This window comes from Pongo abelii, chromosome 12 (genome assembly GCF_028885655.2).
Source record: "Pongo abelii isolate AG06213 chromosome 12, NHGRI_mPonAbe1-v2.0_pri, whole genome shotgun sequence".
Taxonomy (NCBI): domain Eukaryota; kingdom Metazoa; phylum Chordata; class Mammalia; order Primates; family Hominidae; genus Pongo; species Pongo abelii.
In genome coordinates, this window is record NC_071997.2 from 61,531,133 (window position 1) to 61,556,914 (window position 25,782).

Sequence of the window (25,782 nt, forward strand, 5' to 3'; positions counted from 1 at the left end):
ATGTTTGGTCTTTCTGGGACCAGCCTCTAGCCTGAAATTATCTAAGAGTCCACCCTGTGTCACCTCATTAGCATAAGCCCAAGGGTAGTCCTAAGGGGCTTATTATGAATAACAAAAAACACTCCTGTCACCCGGGAAACTCTAAGGGTTTTAGGAGTTCCATGTCAGGAACTGAGATGAAGACCAAATATATTTTTTACAGAGTTGTCCCTTGGTATCTGCGGGGGATTGGTTCCAGGACCGCCACGGGTACCAAAGTCCACAGATGCTCAAGTCCCTTGTACAAAATCATGTAGTATTTTTATATAACCTCCGCACATCCTCCTGTATACTGTAATTCAGTTGTGAGGCCCCAAGTGGCTGGTCACCCCGCTTCCTCCTTTGACCTGCAAATATCGGCTGCACTGACCTGGCCCCTCTTTTACCTGACTCCTTTTACTTAAGAGGTTCTCGGGCTAGATTAAAGGTCAGCCATAGTCATAACGATGTATTCTATGCAAAGCTGAGACCCCCTTCCTAGGTGGCCAGTCCCAGCCCCCAGAGAAGAAGTAGAGGTATGTTTGGGGTTATGGTGGATGTGGCAGAGGCTGGGATGATGGGGCTGAGAACTGACGGGAAGGTGCTAATGGGAAGAGGAAGAAAATAGGGCAGATGGGTGTCTGGGAGCCTCTAGGGGAGGGGCCCACTGGGGCGGGTTTCTGCAGAGTCAGGCAGGGAGGGAGGAAGAGCTGGGAGGGTGGTCAGGACCTCTGTCAGGAGCATATAAATGTGGGTGTCTCAGCTTTGCTTCCACTGTCATTGGTCCACAGGACGGCCCTTCCAGGAGCCAGTGGCTAGGAGCAGTGCTGGAGGATCAAGGAAGCAGAGATGGACAGTGAGGCAGTCCGCTTCTGCACAGATAACCAGTGTGTCTCCCTGCACCCCCAAGGTGAGAAAACTGGGGCCCCAGCTCATGCCCAGTGAGGGATTAGCCTGCCTGTCCTTTGGCCCTCCGCCATAAGGCAGCTTATTGCTGTCTTATTGCTCTCCCCAGACCCTTGTCCTTGGGGATGCAGACCTGGCAAGAGAAAGGGGATGAACGTTGAATTCAGATGGTCCTGGCTTGGAATCCCGGCCCTGCACACTCAGCTGGTCCTGTGAGGCCTCCCTCCCTTCCTTTCTTCTTTCATTCAAACTACACTTTTGTTGCTCTGTGCTCTGTGCCAGGTTCTGTGCCCTGTGCACCACCAAAGCCTCCTTGAGATTTGGAAAGCGGTGGTCTCGGTCTCAGAGCTCCTTGCCTCTGTGTTGCTACCATACCCACACCTAGCTCTGATGAACAGCCCAAAGTGTTTCATCTTCCTTCTCCATAACCACTTGCATGACAAGCATGGCAGGGGTTATCATCCCCATTAGACAACCCAGGAAACAGAATCAGAGAGGCTGACTGTGTCTCAGCCTGCACAGCACCCTCTCACCTTGGACACCGGCTTCTCCCCTGCAGAGGTGGACTCTGTGGCAACGGCTTCTGCAGACCCCAAGATACCAAGGCTCGTTAAGGCTACCCCGGCATTTATGGCTGTGACCTTGGTCTTCTCTCTTGTGACTCTCTTTGTAGTGGGTAAGCCCCCAGGTGACCCATCTCACTAACTTTCTCTCCTTTCAGCACAAAGTCCCCAGGGGCCCCAGATGCACACTCTCTGGGCCTCTCTGCTCCCGGAAAGATCATTCCACCTCCAGCTCCAGGCCCAAGCCACAGCTTCCCTGGGACCAGATAGAGGCCACTGTCCAAGGGGGAGCCTCCCAAGAACTGAGGTTCATGAGGGAAACCCTGGGAGGGTCTTTGCTGCTATCTCCCCGGTTCTGGAACCCTACCTCTGTGTGGGACAGCGTATCCTCCCAGGCTCAGGGCTGGGGATTTGCTGACCTGGAAAAATGGAATGTCTCAGTTCAACAGCACACAAGACCTGTTCCGAAGCCTGTGCAAGTCGTAATTCTGGGAGACAACATTACTGGGCATTTACCTTTTGAACCCAACAGTGAGTAGCCACAGTGGGGGTGGGGTGCAGAGGGAGCTGGGGCCTTCAGATGCTCAGACCCTAGGATGAGCTTCTCCCCCAGTACCCCCAGACCACTGAATGGGCTCCACCATCCTCATAGAAAGAGATAATTTTTTAAAAACACAGTTTTATTGAGGTCTAATGGTATATATATTTAAAGCATACAATCTGTTAAGTTTTGACATATGTATGTACCCCTGAAACCATCACCACAATCATAATCACATAGTCATCCTCCTCACCCCAAAGTTTCCTTGTGGCTCTTTGTAACTCCTTCCTCTCCCTTCCTCCCCTCATCCCTGGGCAGCCACAGATCTACTTGCCGTAACTATAGATTAGTTTGCTTTTTCTAGAGTTTTATAGAAAAGGGATCATAGAGTATGTACTCTTTGTTCTTTTCTAGTCATGTGATCTGCAAATATTTTCTCTCAGTCTGTGACTTGTCTTTTCATTCTCTTAACAAGATTTTAATTTTGATAAAGTCTAATTTATCATTTTATTTCTGTTATGGATTATTCTCATGGTCTCGTATATAGAAATCTGCCTAATCCAAGACTACAAAGATGTTCTCCTTTGTTTCTGGAAATTGTACAGTTTTTAGTTTTTGTTTTTGTTTTTGTTTCTTGACGGAGTCTCGCTCTGTCGCCCAGGCTGGAGAGCAGTGGCACGATCTCGGCTCACTGCAAGCTCCGCCTCCCGGGTTCACGCCATTCTCCTGCGTCAGCCTCCTGAGTAGCTGGGACTACAGGCGCCCGCCACCACGCCTGGCTAATTTTTTGTATTTTTAGTAGAGACAGGGTTTCACTATGTTAGCCAGGATGGTCTCGATCTCCTGACCTCGTGATCCGCCCGCCTTGGCCTCCCAAAGTGCTGGGATTACAGGCGTGAGCCACCGCGCCCAGCCCAGTTTTTAGTTTTACATTTAGGTCTCTGCCTCATTTGAGTTAATTATTGTATAATGGTGTGAAATGTATTGTTCCAGCACCATCTGTTGAAAAAGTTATCTTTCTCCATGAATTGCCTTTGCACCTTTGTTGAAAATCAATTGTTCATATGTGTGGGGGTCTACTTCTGGATTCTCCATTCTGTCGCATTGATTTGTTTGTCTATCTTCACAAAGCAGAATCTTTGACTGAACTTCCAGTACCTTGAAAGGTCGCCTCTCTTACCTTAGCACGGTGACTGAGGTCTCACACATCTACATAGGCAGTGCATGAGAAATAGTACATGGATGCTCCAGAAAGGGTCCCTGCCAACTTGGGTTTTTCTCCCTATTCCTGAGGGGAGACTGGAATCAGAAGGGGATCATGGATGTGTGAGATTAGGTCCTAGTTCGTGAGGTGAACAAAGGATGCTAGCTGGACCAGAGGTAGATGCATGTGAGGTTGGTGGGAAAGACCTTGCTGATTAAAGGGGCTGCGGAGTCTCCTTCAATGAACCTAGCGCAAGGCCTTTTACTCAGGTTTCCTGTATCCTCAAGCTGTTCTGTAGGGACCCTTGCCCTGTGTAACACTGGGGGTGCTGGCTCTTTAAAAGGCCATCTCAGCTGAGGTCCAGTGTTAATTACCTGGAGGGCATGGCATGCCTCTATCATAGCACTGTGGGTTGAACAGGGTACTTCCTCCCGGCACACCTGTTTTGTTTTGTTTCTGTTTCTTTAATTTGTGTTTTCTTCTCCATGGAATTTGCCATCATAAAACTTATGTTTGTGGTGGTTTTTGTCAAGTAACAATGGTGAATCAAGAGGCTCTATGCTTGGTGTACAAATATAATGTAGGACTAACCACAGGCTTTATTCATACCTATTTTCTTTCCCATAACGACCCATCTATGGTGAAATTTCAGTAAAATTAAACTTCAGCAGCTCTAAATGATATAATTGGTTACTTTCAAGTTGAGCAATTATAACGACAAAATAATCCAAGCCTTACCAGCATGACTCCTGGTAGCAGCTGGCTTACAGCAGGCAAGCATTTCAATCCTTCTGACCCCTTCATTTGTGTGTAACAGTGAATTAGATCTTTGTTTCTTGGCAACATTCTCAGGTAGACCATCCCCAGGGTCTGGGTGGCTGTGTGACCAGGAGGGTGCTTGGGGGAGCACTGAGGGCTGTGCAGTACCCATTTCCCTTGGAAATGTTAGGAACACTCTGGTTGGCCCATACAATGCTACCCTACATAATGGGCCTCTTTGGCTGCCTTCTTCACTTCCTCCCTCCAGATTATCACCACTTTGGCAGGGAGACAGAAATGCGAGAGCTTATCCAGACATTTAAAGGCCACATGGAGAATTCCAGCACCTGGGTAGTAGAGATCCAGATGTTGAAGTGCAGAGTGGACAATGTCAATTCGCAGCTCCAGGTGCTCGGTGATCATCTGGGAAACACCAGTGCTGACATCCAGATGGTAAAAGGAGTTCTAAAGGATGCCACTACATTGAGTTTGCAGACACATATGTTAAGGAGTTCCCTGGAGGGAACCAATGCTGAGATCCAGAGGCTCAAGGGAGACCTTGAAAAGGCAGATGCTTTAACTTTCCAGACCCTGAATTTCTTAAAAAGCAGTTTAGAAAACACCAGCATTGAGCTCCACGTGCTAAGCAGAGGCTTAGAAAATGCGAACTCTGAAATTCAGATGTTGAATGCCAGTTTGGAAACGGCAAATGCCCAGGCTCAGTTAGCCAACAGCAGTTTAAAGAACGCTAATGCTGAGATCCATGTTTTGAGAGGCCATCTAGATAGTGTCAATGACTTGAGGACCCAGAACCAGGTTTTAAGAAATAGTTTGGAAGGAGCCAATGCTGAGATCCAGGGACTAAAGGAAAATCTGCAGAACACAAATGCTTTAAACTCCCAGACCCAGGCCTTTATAAAAAGCAGTTTCGACAACACCAGTGCTGAGATCCAGTTCTTGAGAGGTCATTTGGAAAGGGCTGGTGATGAAATTCACGTGTTAAAAAGGGATTTGGAAACGGTCACAGCCCAGACCCAAAAAGCGAATGGCCGTCTGGACCAGACAGATACTCAGATTCAGGTATTCAAGGCAGAGATGGAAAATGCCAATACCTTAAATGCCCAGATTCAGGTCTTAAATGGTCATATGAAAAATGCCAGCAGAGAGATACAGACCCTAAAACAAGGAATGAAGAATGCTTCAGCCTTAACTTCCCAGACCCAGATGTTAGACAGCAATCTGCAGAAGGCCAGTGCCGAGATCCAGAGGTTAAGAGGGGTTCTAGAGAACACCAAAGCTCTAACCGTGGAAATCCAGCAGGAGCAGAGTCGCCTGAAGACCCTCCATGAGGTCGTTACTTCACAGGAACAGCTACAAAGAACCCAAAGTAAGTGGGAGAGGGGAGTCCCATTGGGGAGGGCACAGTCTCTTGAGAGGGTAGAGTCTTCCATCTCATCAGCCTCTTTTTTACTACAACATGCATCTCCTTGACCAAATCCAGGGAAATGGGCCCGAGGAGCCTGGGCAGTGGTGGAGATGGTGTGAGGTGGGAAGTTCCTGCTCTCAAGTTGCTTATAACCTGGTCACAGTGACCAAATGAACATGGGAAACCAACTGTAAATGGCGCATGTGAGTGATAAGGATGGCATGGGCTAGTGGGCCACACAGCCTTATTTCTGACTTCCTGCTATCCCAAATGGTATGATCTTGAGCACGTTACTTACCTTCTCTGAGCTACACTTTTCTCATCTGCAAGGGGGAGACAATAACATTTGCATCACAGTGAGGATCCAATGAGGTCACACATGTAAGGCCTTTAACAAAGTACCTAGCATTCATGCCCTCACCTGATGCTTTATTGAGGCCCTGTGATGTGCTGGGTAAAAAGGTGAATAAGGTGTGATAGGTACCCTTGAGAAGCTTACAGGCTAGTAGTACAGACTTGCGTGAAAGACATACAGACAGGTATAAGGCTGATAGGTTAGAAGCAGGTACTGAGAACTGGGGTTTGGGGGCAGAACAAAAAGAAGGGAAAAGGAATCTTGTAGGGGGAGGAAAGAGATCTGTGCGGAAAGGATCAAAAGACGCTTTGTGAGAAGATGGCTCTTGAACTTCATCTCGAAGGGTGAATAGGTGTTTGCCAAGCAAATAGGGTTGGCAGGCATGGAGACCCAAAATCATGAGATTCTGGAAACTTCAGGCAGTTCTCTTTGACTGGCCTGTGTACAAGAGGGCAGCTGAGAGACAGAAGGGAGTGTTTGGGGCAGCCACTGAAGAAATGGGGGCTGACAAATGAGGGCTTGGTGGGCAGCAGTGACATTCCACTTTACTGCTTTGCCCGGTTCCTGATCTGGGGTCAGAGTCCCCACTTCTTCACACATCTCCTAGTGCCCCAATGTCCTTACTCCTCCCAGCTCTCACTGCTGCTTTAGGTGAGCCCAGTGTTTCTCCACTTTGGGGGCACACTGGGATCGCCCAAAGAGATTTGAAAATACTGATGCCTGAGGACCCACCTCCAGAACTCTGATTTTTTTTTTTTTTTTTTTTTTTTTTTTGGTGAGGGTGTCTGGCATCAGGATTTTTTTTTAACTCCCTAGGTGGATCTACTGGCATCTGGGCTGAGAACTATTAGCTTAATTTTTTTTTCTCAAAGGGCAAAGAAATAGATATCTTAGGCTTTGGGGCTGTATGGTCTCTGTTACAACTACTCAACTCTGTTCGTAATTATAAAGCAAAAGAAAAAGACAGTAAACAAATGAGCATGGCTATGCTCCAATAAACTTTATTAAAAAGACACTGCTGACAGGCTAGAGTTTGCCAGTCGTTGGTTTAGATGACTAGTTCTGGGCATCAGAACCACCAGAGGGCTTGCTGAAGCAGATTGTTAAAACATAATTTTGGATTCAGTAGGGCTATGGTGGTCCTGAAAATGTGCATTTCTACCACGTTTTCAGGTGATGCTGATGGTCTGGGACCACACTTTTCGAACCCCTGATTTACACCCATCTCTTACTGGGACTTTCGCCATTGTGTTATCATTGGTGTTTCTGGCCTCATTAGGAGTACCTTCTTCTGGTTCAGCTTCCACCAGGTTGACATTTTTCCAGTGCAAATCTGGACATATTACCATCCTTCTCAAAACCTTGCAGTGCTTCCCATTGCTCATAGGGAAAAAAAATCCAAACTCTTTCACATGGGATGTACCATTTAGTGCTGGTGAACCTGTCCAAATTCATCACTCACCCATCCTTTATGTCCTAAGAATACCAAGTAGCTTGAATAGATCAGGCTGTGCCCAGCTGTTCCAGACCTTTATGCCTTAGTGCTGATCCTTTTCCCTGCCTGGGGTGCCCTCCTTAACACTGAACACCTGGCAAACTCTTTCTCAGTCCTTTAAGACTCAGCTCCAGGCCGGGCACAGTGGCTCACGCCTGTAATCCCAGCATTTTGGGAGGCCAAGGCAGGCAGATCACCTGAGATCAGGAGTTTGAGAGCAGCCTGGCCAACATGGCAAAACCGTATCTCTACTAAAAATACAAAAAAATAGCCGGGCATGGTGGCGGGCACCTGTAATCCCAGCTACTTGGGAGGGTAAGCAGGAGAATCGCTTGAACCAGGGAGGTAGAGGTTGCAGTGAGCCAGGATCGTGCCATTGCCCTCCCGCCTGGGCATCCATAGCAAAACTCTGTCTCAAGGAAGGAAGGAAGGAAGGAAGGAAGGAAGAAAGAAAGAGAAAGAAAGAGAGAAAGAGAGAAAGAAAGAGAGAAAGAAAGAGAGAAAGAAAGAGAGAGAGAGAGAGAGAGAAAGAAAAAGAAAGAAAGAAAGAAAGAAAGAAAGAAAGAAAGAAAAGAAAAAGAAAGATAAAGAAAGAAAGAAAGAAAGGGAAAGAAAGGGAAAGGAAAGGAAAGGAAAGACTCAGCTCCAGTAACATCTCATCCAGGGTGTCCTTCCTGAGCCCCACCTCCTGCTCAGATGAAACAGACCATACCTTCTTCCATGACTGTCCTACTGTGCATGTGATTTTTAATCAATGCATCTTCAACACCTTTTTTCCATCTGTCTCATTTACTATACTGTAAGTTCCTTAAGGGCATCAATCATGTGTGATTGATCTTTGTACAGTATGGCAGTGGCTAGCTGGAAGAAGTTAAGGAACGTTGCACAATGCATGTTGAACAAAAGAACAATTTTGTGATTAATTGAGCTTGTGCGGCACCATTTCAAACAGCTGTGGCATAGATGATGTCAAAGAGCAGGCTGTTGTGGCAGGGAGGGATGAAACAGCTGACAGAATTGGGGCTTGTGCTCACAGGATGAGCTATAAGAGTTTGAAAAATGGAAGACCAGGCAGACCAGGTGATGACCAGGTCCCAGGATGGCCATGGATGTGGCAGTGGAAGTGGATGGAGATTAAGACAAGGTAATGAGTAAGGCTATGGGATAGCTGTAAAATCCCCAGGGAAGATGGCAGAAGTTGGGGTGGAGAGGACTGTCAGATGATAGCAATGAGTTGGGAGAGAGGGTAGTATAGCCAGGAAGCAGGCATCTGGAAAGAGAGAGCTGCCTGAGCCTCCCAGGAGTGCCCCAAGCCAGGTGTCTTGAGGGCTGCTTCCTGGAGTGCTGGGTAGTGAGATGGCAGTGCAGCCCCCCAGGCCTTGCTCCTGGAGCACTGGGCATCAGGAATTGCATGGGCTTGTGAACCTCAGTGTGCAGGCCCTAGAGAGGTCAGAAAAGTTCCTTCTGGGACTCCTACCAGCAGCTCCTGGTCCTCTTTTCTCCCCAATCTTTGCTCCAGGTCAACTTCTCCAGATGGTCCTGCAAGGCTGGAAGTTCAATGGTGGAAGCTTATATTATTTTTCTAGTGTCAAGAAGTCTTGGCATGAGGCTGAGCAGTTCTGTGTGTCCCAGGGAGCCCATCTGGCATCTGTGGCCTCCAAGGAGGAGCAGGTCAGAGCTGTGAGCATGGGGTGTTGTTGGTGGAATTGGTGTGGAATAAGGGACTTTGGTGTTTTGGCCTTCCTGCTCTCAGCGGGTATGACAGAGACCTCCATGTCTCCTCCGCCAGGCAGGGAGCAAATATTGATTGAGTTCTGATGAGCACATGCACTAGAAGTAGAATCCCTGGCAGCAAACCTCCATGTCTTCCATGAATGGGGGAGACACCAGAGGTCAAGAGACATCAGCAGCGAGGAAGGCCAAGGGGAGGTGGCACCAGGTGATGCCCTTAAGTGCTAGGAGCACACTTCCCTTCTCATGCATTTGTTTTTCTCTCAGGCTTGTTTCCAGTTATCTTTTTTTTGGAGACAGTGTCTCGTTCTGTCATCCAGGCTGGAGTCCAGTAGCCTGATCATGGCTCACTGCAACCTTGATCTCCTTGCTCAAGCGATCCTCCCACCTCAGCCCTCTGAGTAGCTCAGCTCCCCCGAGTAGCTGTGACTACAGGTGCACGACACCACGTCCGGCTAATTTTTGGGAGTATTTTTTTGTAGAAATGGGGTTTCGCCATGTTGCCAAGGCTGGTCTCAAACTTATGGGCTCAAGTTATTCACCCAAGTGGGCCTCCCAAAGTGCTGGGAGTGAGCCACTGCATCCAGCCTGTCTTGATTTTAATGTCAGTTAATCCAACTGCTGTAGAGGGCCCATGAACAGGAGACCCAGGCTTCTTGGGAAGACCAGGCACACAACTATGAGTCCAAGGACCACCAAACGCAATACCGTCTTAGGTGGCTCATCTGTTATGGTCCTTATCAGAACTTGCCAGGATTACTAACAAAGAACCACAATGTTTGTGGTCCAATTTGACTTGCAGAACTGCCTACCCCCTGTGGCTCTGCTGAGACCACTGTTACTGGCCTGAGAAGGAACATGCAACTTTGTAAAACACATCTTCTTAATAAGCTATGGGAGGTGCTGGCACTATGGTTATGGCAGAGGGGATGGCAATGCTGAGGCAGAACAGGCAGGGCACCAAGGCACAGGATATCTATAATTGGCCTGATGAATCCTTTGATAAAATGGACAGTACACTAGCTGCTCAACAGTCTATTCAACAGAACGTAAGAGCAGATTGCTCCAATATTGACAAAATTCTTGAAGCACCTAAAGGCAAAGATGAAAGTGTATGGAAGTATGAACATTTAAGACAATTGTGCCTTTAGCTAATTGGACTTGCTGTCAAACTTCAGAGTGAATGCCATCCAGATACTTGTACTCAAATGACAGCAACTGAACAATGGATTTTTCTTTGCGCAGCTCATAAAACTCCAAAAGAGTGTCCTGCTATAGACTATACTAGACACACACTTGATGGTGCTGCATGTCTTCTGAATAGCAATAAATATTTTCCCAGCAGGGTTAGCATAAAGGAATCATCTGTAGTGAAACCAAAATCAGTATGCCATAGGATTTACAGAATATTTTCACATGTTTATTTTCATCATTGGCAGATATTTGATGAATATGAAGATGAAACATTTTTGTGTCATCGGTTTATTAAATTTTTGATGAAATATAATTTGATGTCCAAGGATAACCTGATTGTACCAATTTTAGAAGAGGAAGTACAGAATTCAATTTCTGGGGAAAGTGAAGCATGAAGGGAATCATATGGAAAAATGTACTGATCATATAATTAACATTAATTATGTACTGTATATATCATTTTAGACACATCAATTGTGTATCCATATTATAGCTTCTTTGTTTAGTATAGGTTTTTGTATGCTGTGTTTGCATTTTAAAATGGGAAATACTTTTTTTTTCTTTTGAGACAGAGTTTCGCTCTATTGCCCAGGCTGGAGCGCAATGGTGCGATCTTGGCTCACTGCAACCCTGCCTCCCGGGTTCAAGTGATTCTCCTGCCTCAGCTTCCCGAGTAGCTGGAGTTACAGGCACCTGCCACCATGTCCAGCTAATTTTTGTATTTTTAGTAGAGACGGGGTTTCACCATGCTGGCCAAGCTGGTCTTGAATTCCCGACCTCAGGCGATCCACCTGCCTCGGCCTCCCAAAGTGCTGGGATTACAGGCATGAGCCACTGTGCCCGGCCTAAAATGGGAAATACTTTTTAAGTTATTAATAAGCTGTATATTCATCAGTGTGGCATTCATGGTTTTTAAATAAGATTAGTATTATCTGTTTATAATGCCTGTTAATGAAAGAATTTACAGTTTGGTAAAATTGCTGCTGAACAATCATTAGATCACAGTCCTCATCAAACAAACCCATCTATAAAAAAAAAAGTGAGAGCTTGAGGTTTCACACAAGCCATTTACTAAAGAAGTAGACGTGTTTTCCTTTGGTTTTACCCTGAGTTTAGATATCCTAAAAAATTCTATAGTACATAGTTTTGTCTTACCTCTTAACTTTCCCCAAATGAGATAAAAGTGTTTTAAAATTCTGTTTAAAGTTTTTGATATGCATATATAATTATGTGTATATCTATAAGCAGGTTCTCCAGGTGGCCTGGAGAACTGGCTCCCCACACACAGGGGCAAACAATGACACTGCCTTTTCTCTGCAGGCATTTCTGGTAGAGTTCACAAGTAAAGTGTACTACTGGATCGGTCTCACTGACAGGGGCACAGAGGGCTCCTGGCGCTGGACAGATGGGACACCATTCAACGCCGCCCAGAACAAAGCGTGAGTCTAGCCACCATCTGGCGCCGTCCCGGGCACTGTCTTTGGTGGATCTAGCTACACACTGTGTGTCCCTTCCCAATAAGTGGTAGTGTTGTGTGTATATGTGTGTGTGACGTGTGTGATGTGTATGTGGTATATGTGTGGTGTGTGTGCCATGTATGTGGCATGTGTAATGCACGTGGTATGCGAGGTGTATGTGTGGTATGTGTGTGATGTGTGTGCATTTGGACACATAGGCGTGGTCATCGCTCTCACCTGGACTCCTCTACAGACGGTCATTAGGAAAGGACAGGTCCTGAGGCTGGCATGCAGCCAATGAGTGGGTCTTTCTGTTCTTTTTCCCCCTACCCTACTCAGGCCTGGTTCCAAGGGATCCTGCCCCCTCAGAAGGTATATTAGTGTGAATTCTGGGGTGGGAGCTTGAAGCTTCATAGACACCCCTCCCTGTCCCTGGATCCTCAGTAACTAAGGGCAACCTGAGCAGAGACACCCTCAGGGTACTCCTTCTCCCAGCCTTGTACCCATCCTAGGGCCACTAGGGGATGAAGGACCCATCTCATATCAGCTCCCTAGACCCATCCCATGTCAGCTTCCTAAGCCACAGCACCGGGAAGGGATGCTGCCTTCATCTAACAGAATAAAGCCCTGTTGTCTCCAGGTTTTGGGAAAAGAATCAGCCTGACAACTGGCGGCACAAGAATGGGCAGACTGAAGACTGTGTCCAAATTCAGCAGAAATGGAATGACATGACCTGTGGCACCCCCTATCAGTGGGTGTGCAAGAAGCCCATGGGCCAGGGTGTGGCCTGAGGGCAGGCCAGAGCTGAGGGGCTGCTCCTGCCTGCCAATACTGACCCTCCTCCTCCTCCTCCTCGATGCCTTCGGAGCCTCTGAGCTCTACTTGTTCTCTGGGGCCTTCTGTTGGCCTTGTGGACTTCCTGCCTTGTTCTTTGATTTAGCCCTTTCGAACATGCTTACCTCGAGTGACCCAGTGACATCAGTGGCTTCTCAAGGGAAGAGCCTTACTGTGCCCCTGTAGCCTCAGCACCCAGCACAGGCCTGTCAGACAGCAGGTCCTCAATAAATATTCACTGAATCAACAAAAGCTTCGTGCTTGCTTATCCCTTGTGGCAGCCACTACGCTCTCTCCTCCCTGGATTGGTTCTCCTTCCCTCAGTGTTCCTTCTGTCTCAAAACAAGCACACTTTTATTAAGGCCTTTATAGCTAGTAACTTTTTGCTAGTTTGTTGAAAACAGCAGAGGTTGAACACAAACTACAGGGACTTCATAGGGGTACAAAGTCCTAGCAGTCCTAGCTCTGTCTCCCAGGCTGGAGTGCAGTGGTGCCATCTCAGCTCATTGCAACCTCTGCCTCCCGGATTCAAACAATTTTCCTTCCTCAGCATCCTGAGTAGCTGGGACTACAGGGATGTGCCACTATGCCTGGCTAATTGTTGTGTTTTTAGTAGAGATGAGGTTTCACCTTGCTGGCCAGGCTGCTCTCAAACTCCTGATCTCAGGTGATCTGCCTGCCTCAGCCTGCCAAAGTGCTGGGATTACAGGCATGAATCACCACGCCCAGCCTATTTTTTTCTTTTTAAAAAAATAAAAAAAATTTTTTTTTTTAGAGACAGGGTCTTGCTCTGTCTTCCAGGCTGTAGTACAGTGGAAAGCAGAGTGAAGGGCACATTTTGACTGACTTTTCTTAGTCCCAGCACAGAAGTGTTGAATTAATCTTTTTTAAAAATGAAGGCAATATTAAAGTGCATCAGATCAGATGTGCTCCTAGTTTCTATTCAGGAGATGTGATAAGGTCGCTTATTCCGCAGTTAATAAGGCTGTCTTACACACGTTGTAGAACAGAAAATCATAAGCGACTTTAAAAAATATTTTTTAATTAATTATTTTTTAGAGGCAAGGTCTCACTCTGTTGCCCAGGCTGCAGTGCAGTAGCATGATTATAGCTCACTACAGCCTTGAACTCCTGGGCTCAAGTGATCCTCCCACCTCAGTCTCCCGAATAACTGGGACTACAGGTTCATGCCACTGCACCCAGCTAATTTTTAAATTTTTGTAGAGATGGGGGTTTCTCTCTTTGTTTCCCAGGATGGTCTCAAACCTCTGGCTTCAAGCCCTCCTCCTACTCAGCATCCCAAAGTGTGGGATGATAGGCAAGAGCCACAATGCCTGGCCTCAAAAGAACTTTAAAAGGCAGTCCTTATTGGCAAGGTACTTCCTGACTTTGGGGATAAAGCATCGATGGATGCTTTATCTTGTTGTACAACCAAAAGACTGGCAGCTGGTGTTTACCTTTCCCCTTCAAGGATCAGGGGTTACCAGCTTTATAGATAAGGGCAGTCCTGATCATATAAACCCAACTGTATTTGCACAAAACAGTAGAGTTAGTCTATCCCTTTTTGCTTTAAATTCTGGTGTTTGCTTTTCTTCTTTACTAACAAATGTCCCTTGTGGCATTTTTCCCCCTCAGAGTAGGGCACTTTCATTTACATTAAAAGCCTGTTCAGGCTGGGCACAGTGGCTGATGCCTGTAATCCCAGTACTTCGGGAGGCCGAGGCAGGTGGATTGCTTGAGCTCAAGGGTTCGAGACCAGCCTGGGCAACATGGTGAAATCCCGTCTCTACAGAAAATACAAAAATTAGCAGGGTGTGGTGGCTGTGCCTGTAATCCCAGCTACTTGGGAGGCTGAGGCACGAGAATCACTTGAATCTGGGAGGTGGAGACTGCAGTGAGCCAAGATTACACCACTGCACTCCAGCCTGGGTGACAGAGTGACACCCTGTCTCAAAAAAAAAAAAAAAACAAAAAAACAAAAAAACCCAGAAAACGAAACAAAACAAAAACAACAAAAAAAACCTGTTTAGGAAGATACCCTTTCTCTTGATTTTCTGGAAACTTGTCTACCGCCTCTTGATTGACAGAAGCTGCTTCTCCTGTCATATGGACATTTTAAAAGCCACACCTCTTTCTGAAACTATCAAACCATCGTTTGCTGGCAATACATGCTCCTGCTTTAGATTCTTTACCTTCCTTTTGCTTTGAGTTGTCATTAATGGATTTTCCTTTTTCTCAAATGGTGTTCAAGTCTGTAGGTATGCCTTTCTTATACCAGTCCTGCACCCACATAAAAACTGCATTTTTCAATAAGAGATTAAAAAGATATTTTGCAAAAAGTGCAAGGTTTTTGTGCCTGCTGGTGTAGCTACGGTGATGGCTTCACAAATTTCCTTTTCTTTATTTTACAATTGTCCTTCGCAGGATTCAATTGTCTTGAGATGGCAGACAACCACAGCTGCAGACCTTTATAAATGGCACATATCAAGCAATTCAACATTTTTTGGTAATGTCATGACTTTTCTCTGCTTTTTGGGAGTGCTTCCAGACTCACTAGTGCCATCTCATATGGATCCCATGATGTTATTCAAGGTTTATGATATTGCACTGAAAATGAAAAATACATGAGAACTAAATCAGTTTTTACTGCCATATGCAATTTACTGGAGTGAGGAACTGCTTATGGGAGACGATTAGCATCACATAGTGTTTTAAGTGGATATTTAAACACTTGAGCTCACCGTGGTAGCAACAGGAGGTGACTACAAAATTATTACAGTAGTACAGTATGTACCCCAGCTAATTTATGCAGTTTTCTTTTAATATTGCATCTTTAAGTTCATTTACATTTCTCTTAACTGCAAATGGCACCATGTATGGTCTATAAGTGTTTGTGTGCATATGTTTTGATAAATGTTAATTTCTTATAACAGATTTGTATATATTTATGTTAGTGAATGATAAAATTGATTTAGCATCTACATATATTTTATGCATTCATGACAGACCTAACTTTTTCTTATTTTTTTAAAAATATTTCGGCCGGGTGTGGTGGCTCATGCCTGTAATCCCAGCACTTTGGGATGCCGAGGCATTTGGGCCACCTGAGGTCAGGAGTTCGAGACCAGCCTGGCCAACACAGTGAAACCCCATCTCTACTACAAATACAAAAATTAGCCAGGGTTGGTGGCAGGCGCCTGTAGTCCCAGCTACTTGGGAGGCTAAGGCAGGAAAATCGCTTGAACCTGACAGGTGGAAATTGCAGTGAGCTGAGATCATGCCACTGCACTTCAGCCTGGGTGACAGAGTGAGACTTTGTCTCAAAAAATAAAATAAAATAAAAAATATTTCTAGGCGGCCGGGCATGGTGGCTCACTCCTGTAATCCCGGCACTTTGGGAGGCTGAGGCGGGCAGATCACTTGAGGTCAGGAGTTTGAAACCAGCCTGACATGGCAAAACTCATCTCTACTAAAAATAAAATTAAAAAATTAGCCAGGGGTGGTGGTGCATGCCCGTAATCCCAGCTACTTGGGAGACTGAGGCATGAGAATTGCTTGAACCTGGGGTGGCAGAGGCTACAGTGAGCCGAGATCACGCCACTGCACTCCAGCCTGGGCAACAGAGCAAGATTCCATCTCAGAAAAAAAATTCTAGGCTACCTGGTTCATCTGTAAGTTTTTTTATATTGTGGCAAATCTCTAAAAATTTTTGCAAGATATTTATTGAAAAAAATCCACATATAAGTGGACCATGCTATTCACACTTAGGTTGCTAATGGGTCTATTATACATACAAATGTTTGTATGTATATATATTTTTCTTTGTATGTTTTTCTATTCTTCATTTTAGGGTTTTCCTAGCTTTGTGTCATCAGGAAGCAGTATTAAGTAACATGGCCTACTTTCACTACTCACAATAGCAAAGACTTGGAACCAACCCAAATGTCCAACAATGATAGACTTTATTAAGGAAATGTGGTACGGCCGGGCATGGTGGCTCACACCTCAATCCCAGCACTTTGGGAGGCTGAGGCGGGCGGATCACGAGGTCAGCAGATCGAGACCATCCTGGCTAACACTGTGAAACCCCTTCTCTACTAAAATAAATATACAAAAAAATTAGCCAGGCGTGGTGGCAGGTGCCTGTAGTCCCAGCTACTCAGGAGGCTGAGGCAGGAGAATGGCGTGAAACCGGGAGGCGGAGCTTGCAACGAGCCTAGATCACGCCACTGCACTCCAGTCTGGGCAACAGAGCAAGAATGCGTTTGAAAAAAAAAAAAAAGAAAATGTGGCACATATATACCATGGAATACTATGCAGCCATAAAAAAGGATGAGTTTATGTCCTTTGCAGGGACATGGATGAAGCTGGAAACCATCATTCTAAGCAAACTAACACAAGGACAGAATACCAAACACCGCATGTTCTCACTCATAGGTGGGAGGTGAACAATGAGAACACACGGACACAGGGCAGGGAACATCACACACCGGGGCCTGTTGGGGGATGGGGAGCTGGGGGAGGGATAGCATTAGGAGAAATACCTAATGTAAATGACGAGTTGATGGGTGCAGCAAACCAACATGGCACATGTATAGCTATGTAACAAACCTGCATGTTGTGCACATGTACCCCAGAACTTAAAGTACAATAAAATATAATAATAATAATAAAAATAACATGGCCTACTTTTTTGGAATTTCCTGAGATTCTCTTTGTGGCCTAGTATATGCTCACTCTTTATAAATGTTCTATAGGTGTTTTTATTAGATTAAGCTTATAATTTTCATTATGCAAACATTTTACATTCTCATTTATGTTTTGTCTACTCAATCGATCAGTTTCTCTGAGAGGATTTTTTAAAACTCTCTCATGATGTTTATCATTTTGTCACATTTTCCTCTTATTTCTAAGAGCCTTTATTTATATATATATAATATGTATATAAATATACATATTGTATTTTATATATATATAAATATTGTAATTTTTATATATATAAAAAACTGAAATATATACATATTATATATATTATATATATAATATGTATATATTTCAGTTACATTTTTTTCCAAGCTAAACTGTATCCAGCTTTATTAAAGGTACTTTCCATAAACAATCATGGTATTTCAGGCAGGACATGGGCAGACAATTGTTAACAGTATACAACAACTTTCAAACTCCCTTCTTCAATGGACTACCAAAAATCAGAAAGCCACTATAAAACCCAATGAAGTCTTCATCTGATGCTCTGAACAGGGGAAGTTTAGAGTGAGGGTTGACATTTCACATTTAGCATGTTGTTTAACAACTTTTCACGAGCTGACCCTGACTTTCAGGAAGTGAAATGAAAATGGCAGAATGTATCTGAAGACCCACAATCTAGGAACGGAACCACTGCTCTTTAGACAGGTGTCATCTCAGTGGCACCACTGGAAAGTCCAGATTGCCTGACACACTGGTAACCAATGACTGGGGATCAGGTCCCAACAGATGTCTGGGCTTAAGAGAGTTAAGTCTATGCTGAAAGATGGAAAGGGAGAAGAGGACATAAAAATGAATTGTTTTTTCCACACCACAAGGCTTTTGTGCCAAGGTGGTCATGTGTATCAAAGTCAGGGAATCCCTCCTCCTGGGAGACAAGAGGAAGTCTCCCAAAACTAGAAGGGAAAGGTGTTTTCCTCACATCACTCCAGCTTTGGAGACATTCTATCAGTGACATATGCCCCTTCCCCCAGAAACAACAATGAAGTGTTCCGTGTGCTAACAACACAGCTTTAAAAAACAAAGTAAAACAAAATTCTGCATTTTTATAAAACTTGATAAAAAATAGTATTTCAAACTGTACAGTCACCAGAAGTACACAGTTATCGAAAATGCACACACTTCACGGGGCCTCTCCAGCACCTTCAGCTTCCCTGGCCTGGTCTGTTTTGGCATCTCCTTTTTCTGCAGGGTAATTCCCCTCCTTGCCAGCATCAGCTTTTCCCCTTTTCCCTTTGGGTACCTTCTCTCCCTTCTTTGCAGGGGCCTTTTTAGGCTTGGGCTCTGGCTTTGGAGGAGCAGGTTTAGCAGACAACCTTGTGGATCTTCTCTGTGGTGTGTCCTTCACCCTGGCTTGATCTCCTTTAGCATCCCTTTCGGTCTTCCTCTTGGGCAAGGTGGCGGCAGTGACTGCAATGGGACTTAGATGCTGGGCCCGGGATGTAGCACCGCACAGGCTTTGATGGTCGGGGGGTCATTCTCACCTCTTCTTCTTCCATTTCAGTTACTTTGTTTAATGTCTAAAGACTCATAACTAACTGCCCCCAACTGGCCCCCACTGTTTTTTGAGACTAGGTCTTGCTCTGTCAACCAGGTTGGAGTGCAGTGGTGAGATCTTGACTCACTGCAGCCTTGACCTCTCGGTCTAGGTGATCCTCCCACCTCAGCCTCCCAAGTTGCTAGGACCACAGGCACATGCCGCCACACCTGGCTAATTTTATTCATTTTTTGTAGAGATGAGGTCTCACCACGTTGCCTAGGCTGGTCTCAAACTCCTGGGCTCAAGCAATCCTCTTGCCTTGGCCTCCCAAAATGCTGGGATTACAGGCATGAGTCCCTGTGCCTGGCCCAAGATCCAATAACTATTTTTTGTTGTTGTTGTTGTTTTGTTTGTTTTTTGTTTTTTGTTTTGTTTTGTTTTTGAGATGGAGTCTTTCTCTGTCACCCAGGCTGGAGTGCAGTGGTATGATCTCGGCTCACTGCAACCTCTGCCTCCTGGGTTGAAGCGATTCTCCTGCCTCAGCCTCCTGAATAGCTGGGATTACAGGCATGTACCACCATGCCTGGCTAATTTTTGCATTTTTAGTAGAGACAAGGTTTCTCCATGTTGGCCAGGCTGGTCTCGAACTCCTGACCTCAACTGAGTTGCCTACCTCAGCCTCCCAAAGTGCTGGGATTACAAGCCCAGCCGCCAAGATCAATTAACTATGAAATCTACTTCAGGAATTTTACTTTATATCAATAATTATTCCTTTAAGGAACGTTCATTGCACCTCTACTATGTACCAAGCACTCTTCTAGATTTTAGGGGTTCAGCAGTGAACCAAACAGACAAAAATCCCAGCCCTCATGAGGCTAGCATTCTAGTAGGGAGCAGAGGTAGTTAGCACATTCAGCCCCTTCTCACAACCCCAGGAAGGAGTCCTGTGGAGGAGGTGATGGTGTGGAGTAGCAAGGAGCTGTCATAATCAATCCAGCCAATCTTGCCCTGCCACCTAAAGGTAACAAAGAAGTGGCTGGACCGGGGCGGGTAAACAGGAAGGACTCCCTCTTGCCAACTCCTCAGGGTCAATTCTCATGTCCCCGCTGTCCCCTTCTCTCCTTCAGGGGAGGTTCGGAAAGCTGCAGTTTCCTCAAGAGAGAGGCAGAGGAATGAAGTTCTCCATAGACTGACTAGAACCATCTGGGGAGACAGAGTGCAGTTGTCTGTTGACCTGGGGGGAAGTGGCTGGCTTGTCTTGCTGGAGGGCCTGCCCGCCCTGCCTCCACTGTGGGAACTCTGTACAGCTGCCACTCTCTGTGACTTCGGGTTGCTTTGGTGGCACTAGCAGGCTGTGACAGACAACTGCCACCACACAGGGTATGATATTGACACTCAGGTGCCCACAGTCTTCTCTCCCAGAGATTTTTAGTCTTTCTGGGCATGAGGCTCACTGTGGAGTCTGGGGTCCCACTCATTGTGATTTAGGGGACAGCCTGACTCTAGCATAAGAAGGAGAAGCTGTAGACATTACAGTTGTTACGAAATGACTCTCAGACCTGGTTTTCCACGGGCAGGGAGAAGTTTCTCACATTCTGGAGGAAGATGTAACAGCGTTTTGAGGATGAGGGATGTCACTGGTTTAGAGGAAAATCTACACTTGCTTAGTCAGTAATTTTGAGTGTCTACCAACAAATGCCCAGCCCTTTTCATGCACTAGATACATACAGCATTAACTGCCCTGACACATGAATTTGGGCCTGGGCCCAACCCTTCCTGTGTGCCTCCACCATGCCTCTCAGAAGGACCCTCTCTTTTGTGTATTTTTCTCACTTATAAGAGCCAGTTATAAATTTTTCCATCTTGCTAGTCAGCAATTCCTGCTGCAGCTTAGGCAACCAACTCCAAGGACCCCCCACCCCCAGTGAGAGCCCCAGGCCCCAGTGGGAATCATGGAAGAGTAAGGATGCCTTGGCTCCTCTTGGGAGGCACGAAGGTCCATGTGCTTTAGGACAGCCAGAGGGTCCATGCCATCTGGCTTCTTCCTGCAGGACAGGGCCCCAAGCAGCAGGCTGTCCATAGTGCAACCCTGCCTCACTCCCCAAAGCAGCTGTATCTCACTGCCTCTTGAATCTCCCCAAAGCCCTGCTTTTGTTGCAATCTTTGACTTCTTAGACTTGACAAGCATTTTCCACTCTCTGCCATACAGGTCCCAGGACTGGGATCCCAGGCCCTCTTCAAGATGACCCCAATGAGCCTTTCATCACACTTCTGCCATGGGTTCACTGGAACTGAGCCAAGCCCCTTAGTGTCTCCTCAACCAGCTCTGATTGTAGCTTCTGCATTGGTGCGCCAACCACCCCTTAGCCTGCGTCACTTAGGATTTGTCTGTATGATAACCACATTTCTGGACTTTCTATTTGGTTCATAAATCATACTACCATTAACTAACAACATGGTGGGGGTTATGGGAGGCAGGAGAGCTTGGTGGTTATAGACCCAGGCCCTGAGGCCAAACAGTCTGGGTCCAATCCCCTTTTTCATCCCTTTCTAGCTGGGAAAGCTGGTTCATTGACTTTCATGTTTCAGTTTCCTCTTCTGTGAAATGGAAGTAACTACAGTACCTCCTTCGTGGGGGTGCTGTGAGAATTAGGAAAGTCAATGCATAGGACAAATTTAGGGTGGTGCATGGGACACGGATCCCACTGTGCAAGCATTAGTCATGATTGTTTTGCTGATGACCTACTTCACTCCTCACTTCACTTCTGAGGAAGGCTCTATTAGAACCCTCACTTTACAAATGGGGAGATAAAGCCCAGAGAGTTTGGATGATGATGTGGTTTGGCTCTGTGTCTCCACCCAAATCTCATCTTGAATTGTATTCCTATAATTCCCACCTGTTGTGGGAGGGACCCAGTGGGAGATAATTTGAATCATACTGTTTTCTTGGTGGTAAATAAGTCTCATGAGATCTGATGGTTTTATCAGAGGTTTCCACTTTTGCATCTCTTCATTTTCTCTTGCTGCCGCCATTAAGAAGTGCCTTTCATCTCCCGCCATAATTCTGAGCCCTCCCCAGCCATGTGGAGCTATAAGTTCAATGAAACCTCTTTTACTTCCCAGTCTTGGGTGCGTCTTTATCAGCAGCATGAAAATGGACTAACATAGTAAATTGGTACCAGGAGTGAGGTGTTGCTGAAAAGATGCCTGAAAATGTGGAAGCGACTTTGTAACTAGCTAACAGGCAGAGACTGGAACAGCTTTGAGGGCTCAGAAGAAGACAGGAAAATGTGGGAAAGTTTCCAGCTTCCTAGAGACTTGTTGAATGGCTTTGACAAAAATACTGATAATGATATGGACAATGAAATCCAGGCTGAGATGGTCTTAGATGGAGATGAGGAACTTCTTGGGAACTGGAGCAAAGGTGACTCTTTTTATGTTTTAGCAAAGAGACTAGTGGTATTTTGCCCCTGCCCTAGAAATTTGTGGAAATTGGAACTTGAGAGAGATGATTTAGGGTATCTGGTGGAAGAAATTTCTAAGCAGCAAAGCATTCAAAAGGTGACTTGGATGCTGTTAAAGGCATTCAGTTTTGAAAGGGAAGCGGAGCATAAAAGTTTGGAAAATTTGCAGCCTGACAATGCAATAGAAGAGAAAATTCCATTTCCTGAGGAGAAATTCAAGCTGGCTGCAGATATTTTCATGAGTAACGAGGAGCCAAATGTTAATCCCCAAGACAATGGGGAAAGTGTCACCAGGGCATGTCAGAGACCTTTGTGGCAGCCTCTCCCATTACAGACCCAGAGATCTAGCAGGAAAAAAATTGTTTTTTGGGCAGGGCCCTGAGTACCTGTACTGTGTGCAGCCCAGGGACTTGGTGCCCTACGTCTCAGCTGCTCCAGCCATGGCTGAAAGGGGCCAACATAGAGCTTTGCAGTGGCTTCAGAGGGTGCAAGCCCCAAGCCTTGGCAGTTTCCACGTGGCATTGAGCCTGCAGGTGCACAGAAGTCAAGAATTGAGGTTTGGGAACCTCCGCCTAGATTTCAGAAGATGTATGGATGCCTGGATGCCCAGGCAGAAGTTTGCTGCAGAGGCGGGGAACTCTTGGAGAACCACCGCTAGGGCAGTGCAGAAGGGAAATGTCGGGTTGGAGCTCCCACACAGTCCCTACTGGGGTACCACCTAGTGGAGCTGTGAGAAGACAGCCACTGTCCTCCAGACCCCAGAATGGTAGATCCACCTACACCTTGCACTGTGTGCCTGGAAAAGCTGCAGACATTCAATGCCAGACTGTGAAAGCAGCCAGGAGGGAGGCTGTACCCTGCAAAGCCACAGGGGTGGAGCTGTCCAAGATTATGGGAACCCAACTCTTGCATCAGTATGACGTAGATGTGAGACCTGGAGTCAAAGGAGATAATTTTAGAGCTTTAAAATTTGACTGCCCTGCTGGATTTTGGACTTGCATGGGCCCCTGTAACCCCTGTGTTTTGGCCAATTTATCCCATTTGGAATGGCTGTGTTTACCCAATATCTGTACCTCCATTGTATCTAGGAAGTAACTAGCTTGCTTTTGATTTTACAGGCTCATAGGCAGAAGGTACTTGCCTTGTCTCAAGTGAGACTTTGAACTGCGGACTTTTGGGTTAATGCTGAAATGAGTTAAGACTTTGGGGGACTGTTGGGAAGGCATGATTGGTTTTGAAATGTGAGGACATGAGATTTGGAGGGGCCAGGGATGGAATGATATGGTTTGGCTCTGTGTCCCCATCCAAGTCTCATCTGGAATTGTACTCCCATAATTCCCACGTGTTGTGGGGGGGACCTAGTGGGAGATAATTTGAATTTTGGGGGCGGTTTCCCCATACTGTTCTTGTGGTAGTGAATAAGTCTCACGAGACCTGATGGTTTTATCAGGGGTTTCTGCTTTTGCATTTCCTCATTTCTTTTGCCACTGCCATATAAGAAGTGCCTTTGGTCTCCCACCATGATTCTGAGGCCTCCCCAGCCATGTGGAACTGTAAATACAATTAAACCTCTTTTTCTTCCCAGTCTCGGTTATGTCTTTATCAGCAATGTGAAAATGGATGAATACACATGACTTGCCTGAAGGTCATACAAACGCCCTGCTGCAGAAGGTCCCCCTTGACAGCCATGGCCCTCTGCCTGTAGCCCCCACTCTCTGCTTCATTTTCTCAGCTCTTCTGCAAGGCCACTGCAGCTCACATGGCTCTAAGCTTCCCAGGGCCCCTTCACGAGGCTGTAGGTCTCTCTCTATGTCTTGTCAGGGCTCTGAAGCACAGAACCACAAATGAGAAGCTCCTGAGCTAAGGGGCTCTGAGAAGAAAAGGTCTTTGGCCAGTTTCCTGGGGACAAAGCCCAAAGGCAGAGTCTCTGTGCCTGTTCCTTTTCTCTTTTCCCTGTCCTCTCTCTGAGAGGCACTTTTGACCCTCTTTTAACCCTGCTGGTTGTGTAGCCAATACGCTAACCCTAGCTCATGTTTGGTGGGGGTGGAGGAAGAGAAGGCCCCCAAGGGAAGTGAAATAATCCACATAGCAAGCAGGCAGGACATGTGTGCCAGGACCCAAGCGGCTAGAACTGTGAGGCTGTGCTGAGTGTTCTTGGGTTGGAGGCCACTCAGACTTGGAGGAAAGAGAGCTGCAGTGAATGTGAATGTGACAAATGTGCAGTGAATGTGACAAAGCTGAGTTCTAGACTTGGCTCTGCTACTGACTGGCAGCGTGACCTTGCCCAGTCATTAAACTCTATCGATTTTCTCATCTGCACAATGGGAGGAAAGTCTAATGCCCAGGATACGGTGGGATAAAATAATAATGCTATGTCAAAAATAATATATCATCATAATAATGTGAATTTATGTGAATATGAACAACATGAAATTGACAAATCGATTTGGATGGGAATTCTGGGCAATATAGACTTGACTATAGTCTTTGGTCCCTGTTTAAAATGCATTCTTGGTCTTCCTTTACTAAAGCTGCTTTTTTAGCAGCTCTTTCATGTCTTGCCTGAGCTAATGGGAGAAAGGTGGCATGTGTGAGCCACAATGTGGTCACTGTGATGAGGGGTGCTGAGTGCCCAGGAGGGCAGACCCAGGAGGGGAGAGTTCTTCTCAGCTAGGCCTAGGGTAACTAATGGGCAAAGACTGACGAGGTGGACCAGCTGGAGATGGAGCGAGGGCAATTTCTCTGTGTCTCGTAGGAGAAGATAATGTGGATTGGCTGCCTCCACCTCATGCCTTTTGGCACTGCAGAAGCTTCATTTTTCAGAATTTGGACCCAGTGTTCTGAATGCCAATGAAGATGATTTAATTAGAAACTGTTGTAGGACACTGAGAGGGTGAAAGTGAGGCAGAGCTCACCTTCCTGTCCTTTTGTCTATTTTCTGTGGAAAGCAAGGAGATGGGGCCAGGCGTTTCTCCACCACCGTGTCCTAGGCCCCTTTCCCACATTTGTGGGGTTGAATGGCAGTGGCAGTGGTGTGTTCTCAAACTCAGAGCTCCTCCTGCCTCTCCAGCCCTCTGATGGTTGTGTAAGCACCAGGATCCTGAATGAAATCCCTTGGCATCTGCTTAGAATAGCTAGAAGAGCTTCTGAGCCTACACTGAGCCTTGCTGGGGGGGAATGGCCTGAGGTCTTTGCTGCTGCAAGGCAGGCTCCCTGCAGAGGCCTCTAAGGGGACAGCTCAGGAATGACACCCCACCTACCTTATCTCTCTCAACCCCTTCTGGAAGGGGTGGGGTGGGGCAATGAGGCACCTGGGGTGGGAGTTCCTGAGGGGAAGGGATGGCTTGTTAAAGAGGTACTGCTTAAAAAAAGAAAAACAACCCTGAAACCCTGGGTTTTTTTTTTCACTCTGCTCAACATGGTTACCTCTTCCTGGGTTTAGGAATATCATTCATAGGCCCCTTTGCACAAGTAAAACAGGCTAGAGTATTGAAAGCCTAAGGGAAAAACAAACAAAAATGTCCCCCCGCCCAAAGTCAGAAAAATTCAAATGCTCCAAATCCAGGGGTCCAAACTGAGATTCTGCTTCCC

General features: G+C 46.2%; 2 protein-coding genes and 1 pseudogene across 3 annotated transcripts; 2 read left to right on the top strand and 1 right to left on the bottom strand.

The window, feature by feature from the left end:
* The first annotated feature begins 791 nt into the window (after positions 1-791).
* Positions 792-12,735, top strand: CLEC4F (C-type lectin domain family 4 member F). 2 transcript variants are annotated; one of them, XM_002811910.4, is made up of 7 exons: positions 792-928; positions 1,484-1,600; positions 1,929-2,018; positions 4,260-5,378; positions 8,787-8,938; positions 11,513-11,631; positions 12,162-12,735. In XM_002811910.4, exons 1-7 carry the CDS (start codon positions 868-870, stop codon positions 12,175-12,177), a joined length of 1,674 nt encoding a protein of 557 aa, XP_002811956.3. In that variant the 5' UTR covers positions 792-867; the 3' UTR covers positions 12,178-12,735. The 2 variants fall into 2 exon arrangements, with proteins under 2 accessions (XP_002811956.3, XP_009235478.2); XM_009237203.3 differs by lacking the exon at positions 12,162-12,735 and adding an exon at positions 11,989-12,055 and having other exon boundaries at positions 868-928.
* Positions 9,910-10,711, top strand: LOC100451670 (MOB-like protein phocein; annotated as a pseudogene).
* Positions 12,736-18,273: 5,538 nt separating the features above from the next.
* LOC112131996 (non-histone chromosomal protein HMG-17-like) lies at positions 18,274-20,807 on the bottom strand. Its single transcript, XM_054546713.2, has 4 exons — positions 20,720-20,807; positions 20,271-20,322; positions 19,655-19,742; positions 18,274-18,676 (listed from the first exon to the last, which is right to left on the bottom strand). The coding sequence occupies exons 1-4, from the start codon at positions 20,805-20,807 to the stop codon at positions 18,371-18,373; spliced, it is 534 nt and encodes a 177-aa protein (XP_054402688.1). The 3' UTR covers positions 18,274-18,370.
* Between the last annotated feature and the right edge of the window lie 4,975 nt (positions 20,808-25,782).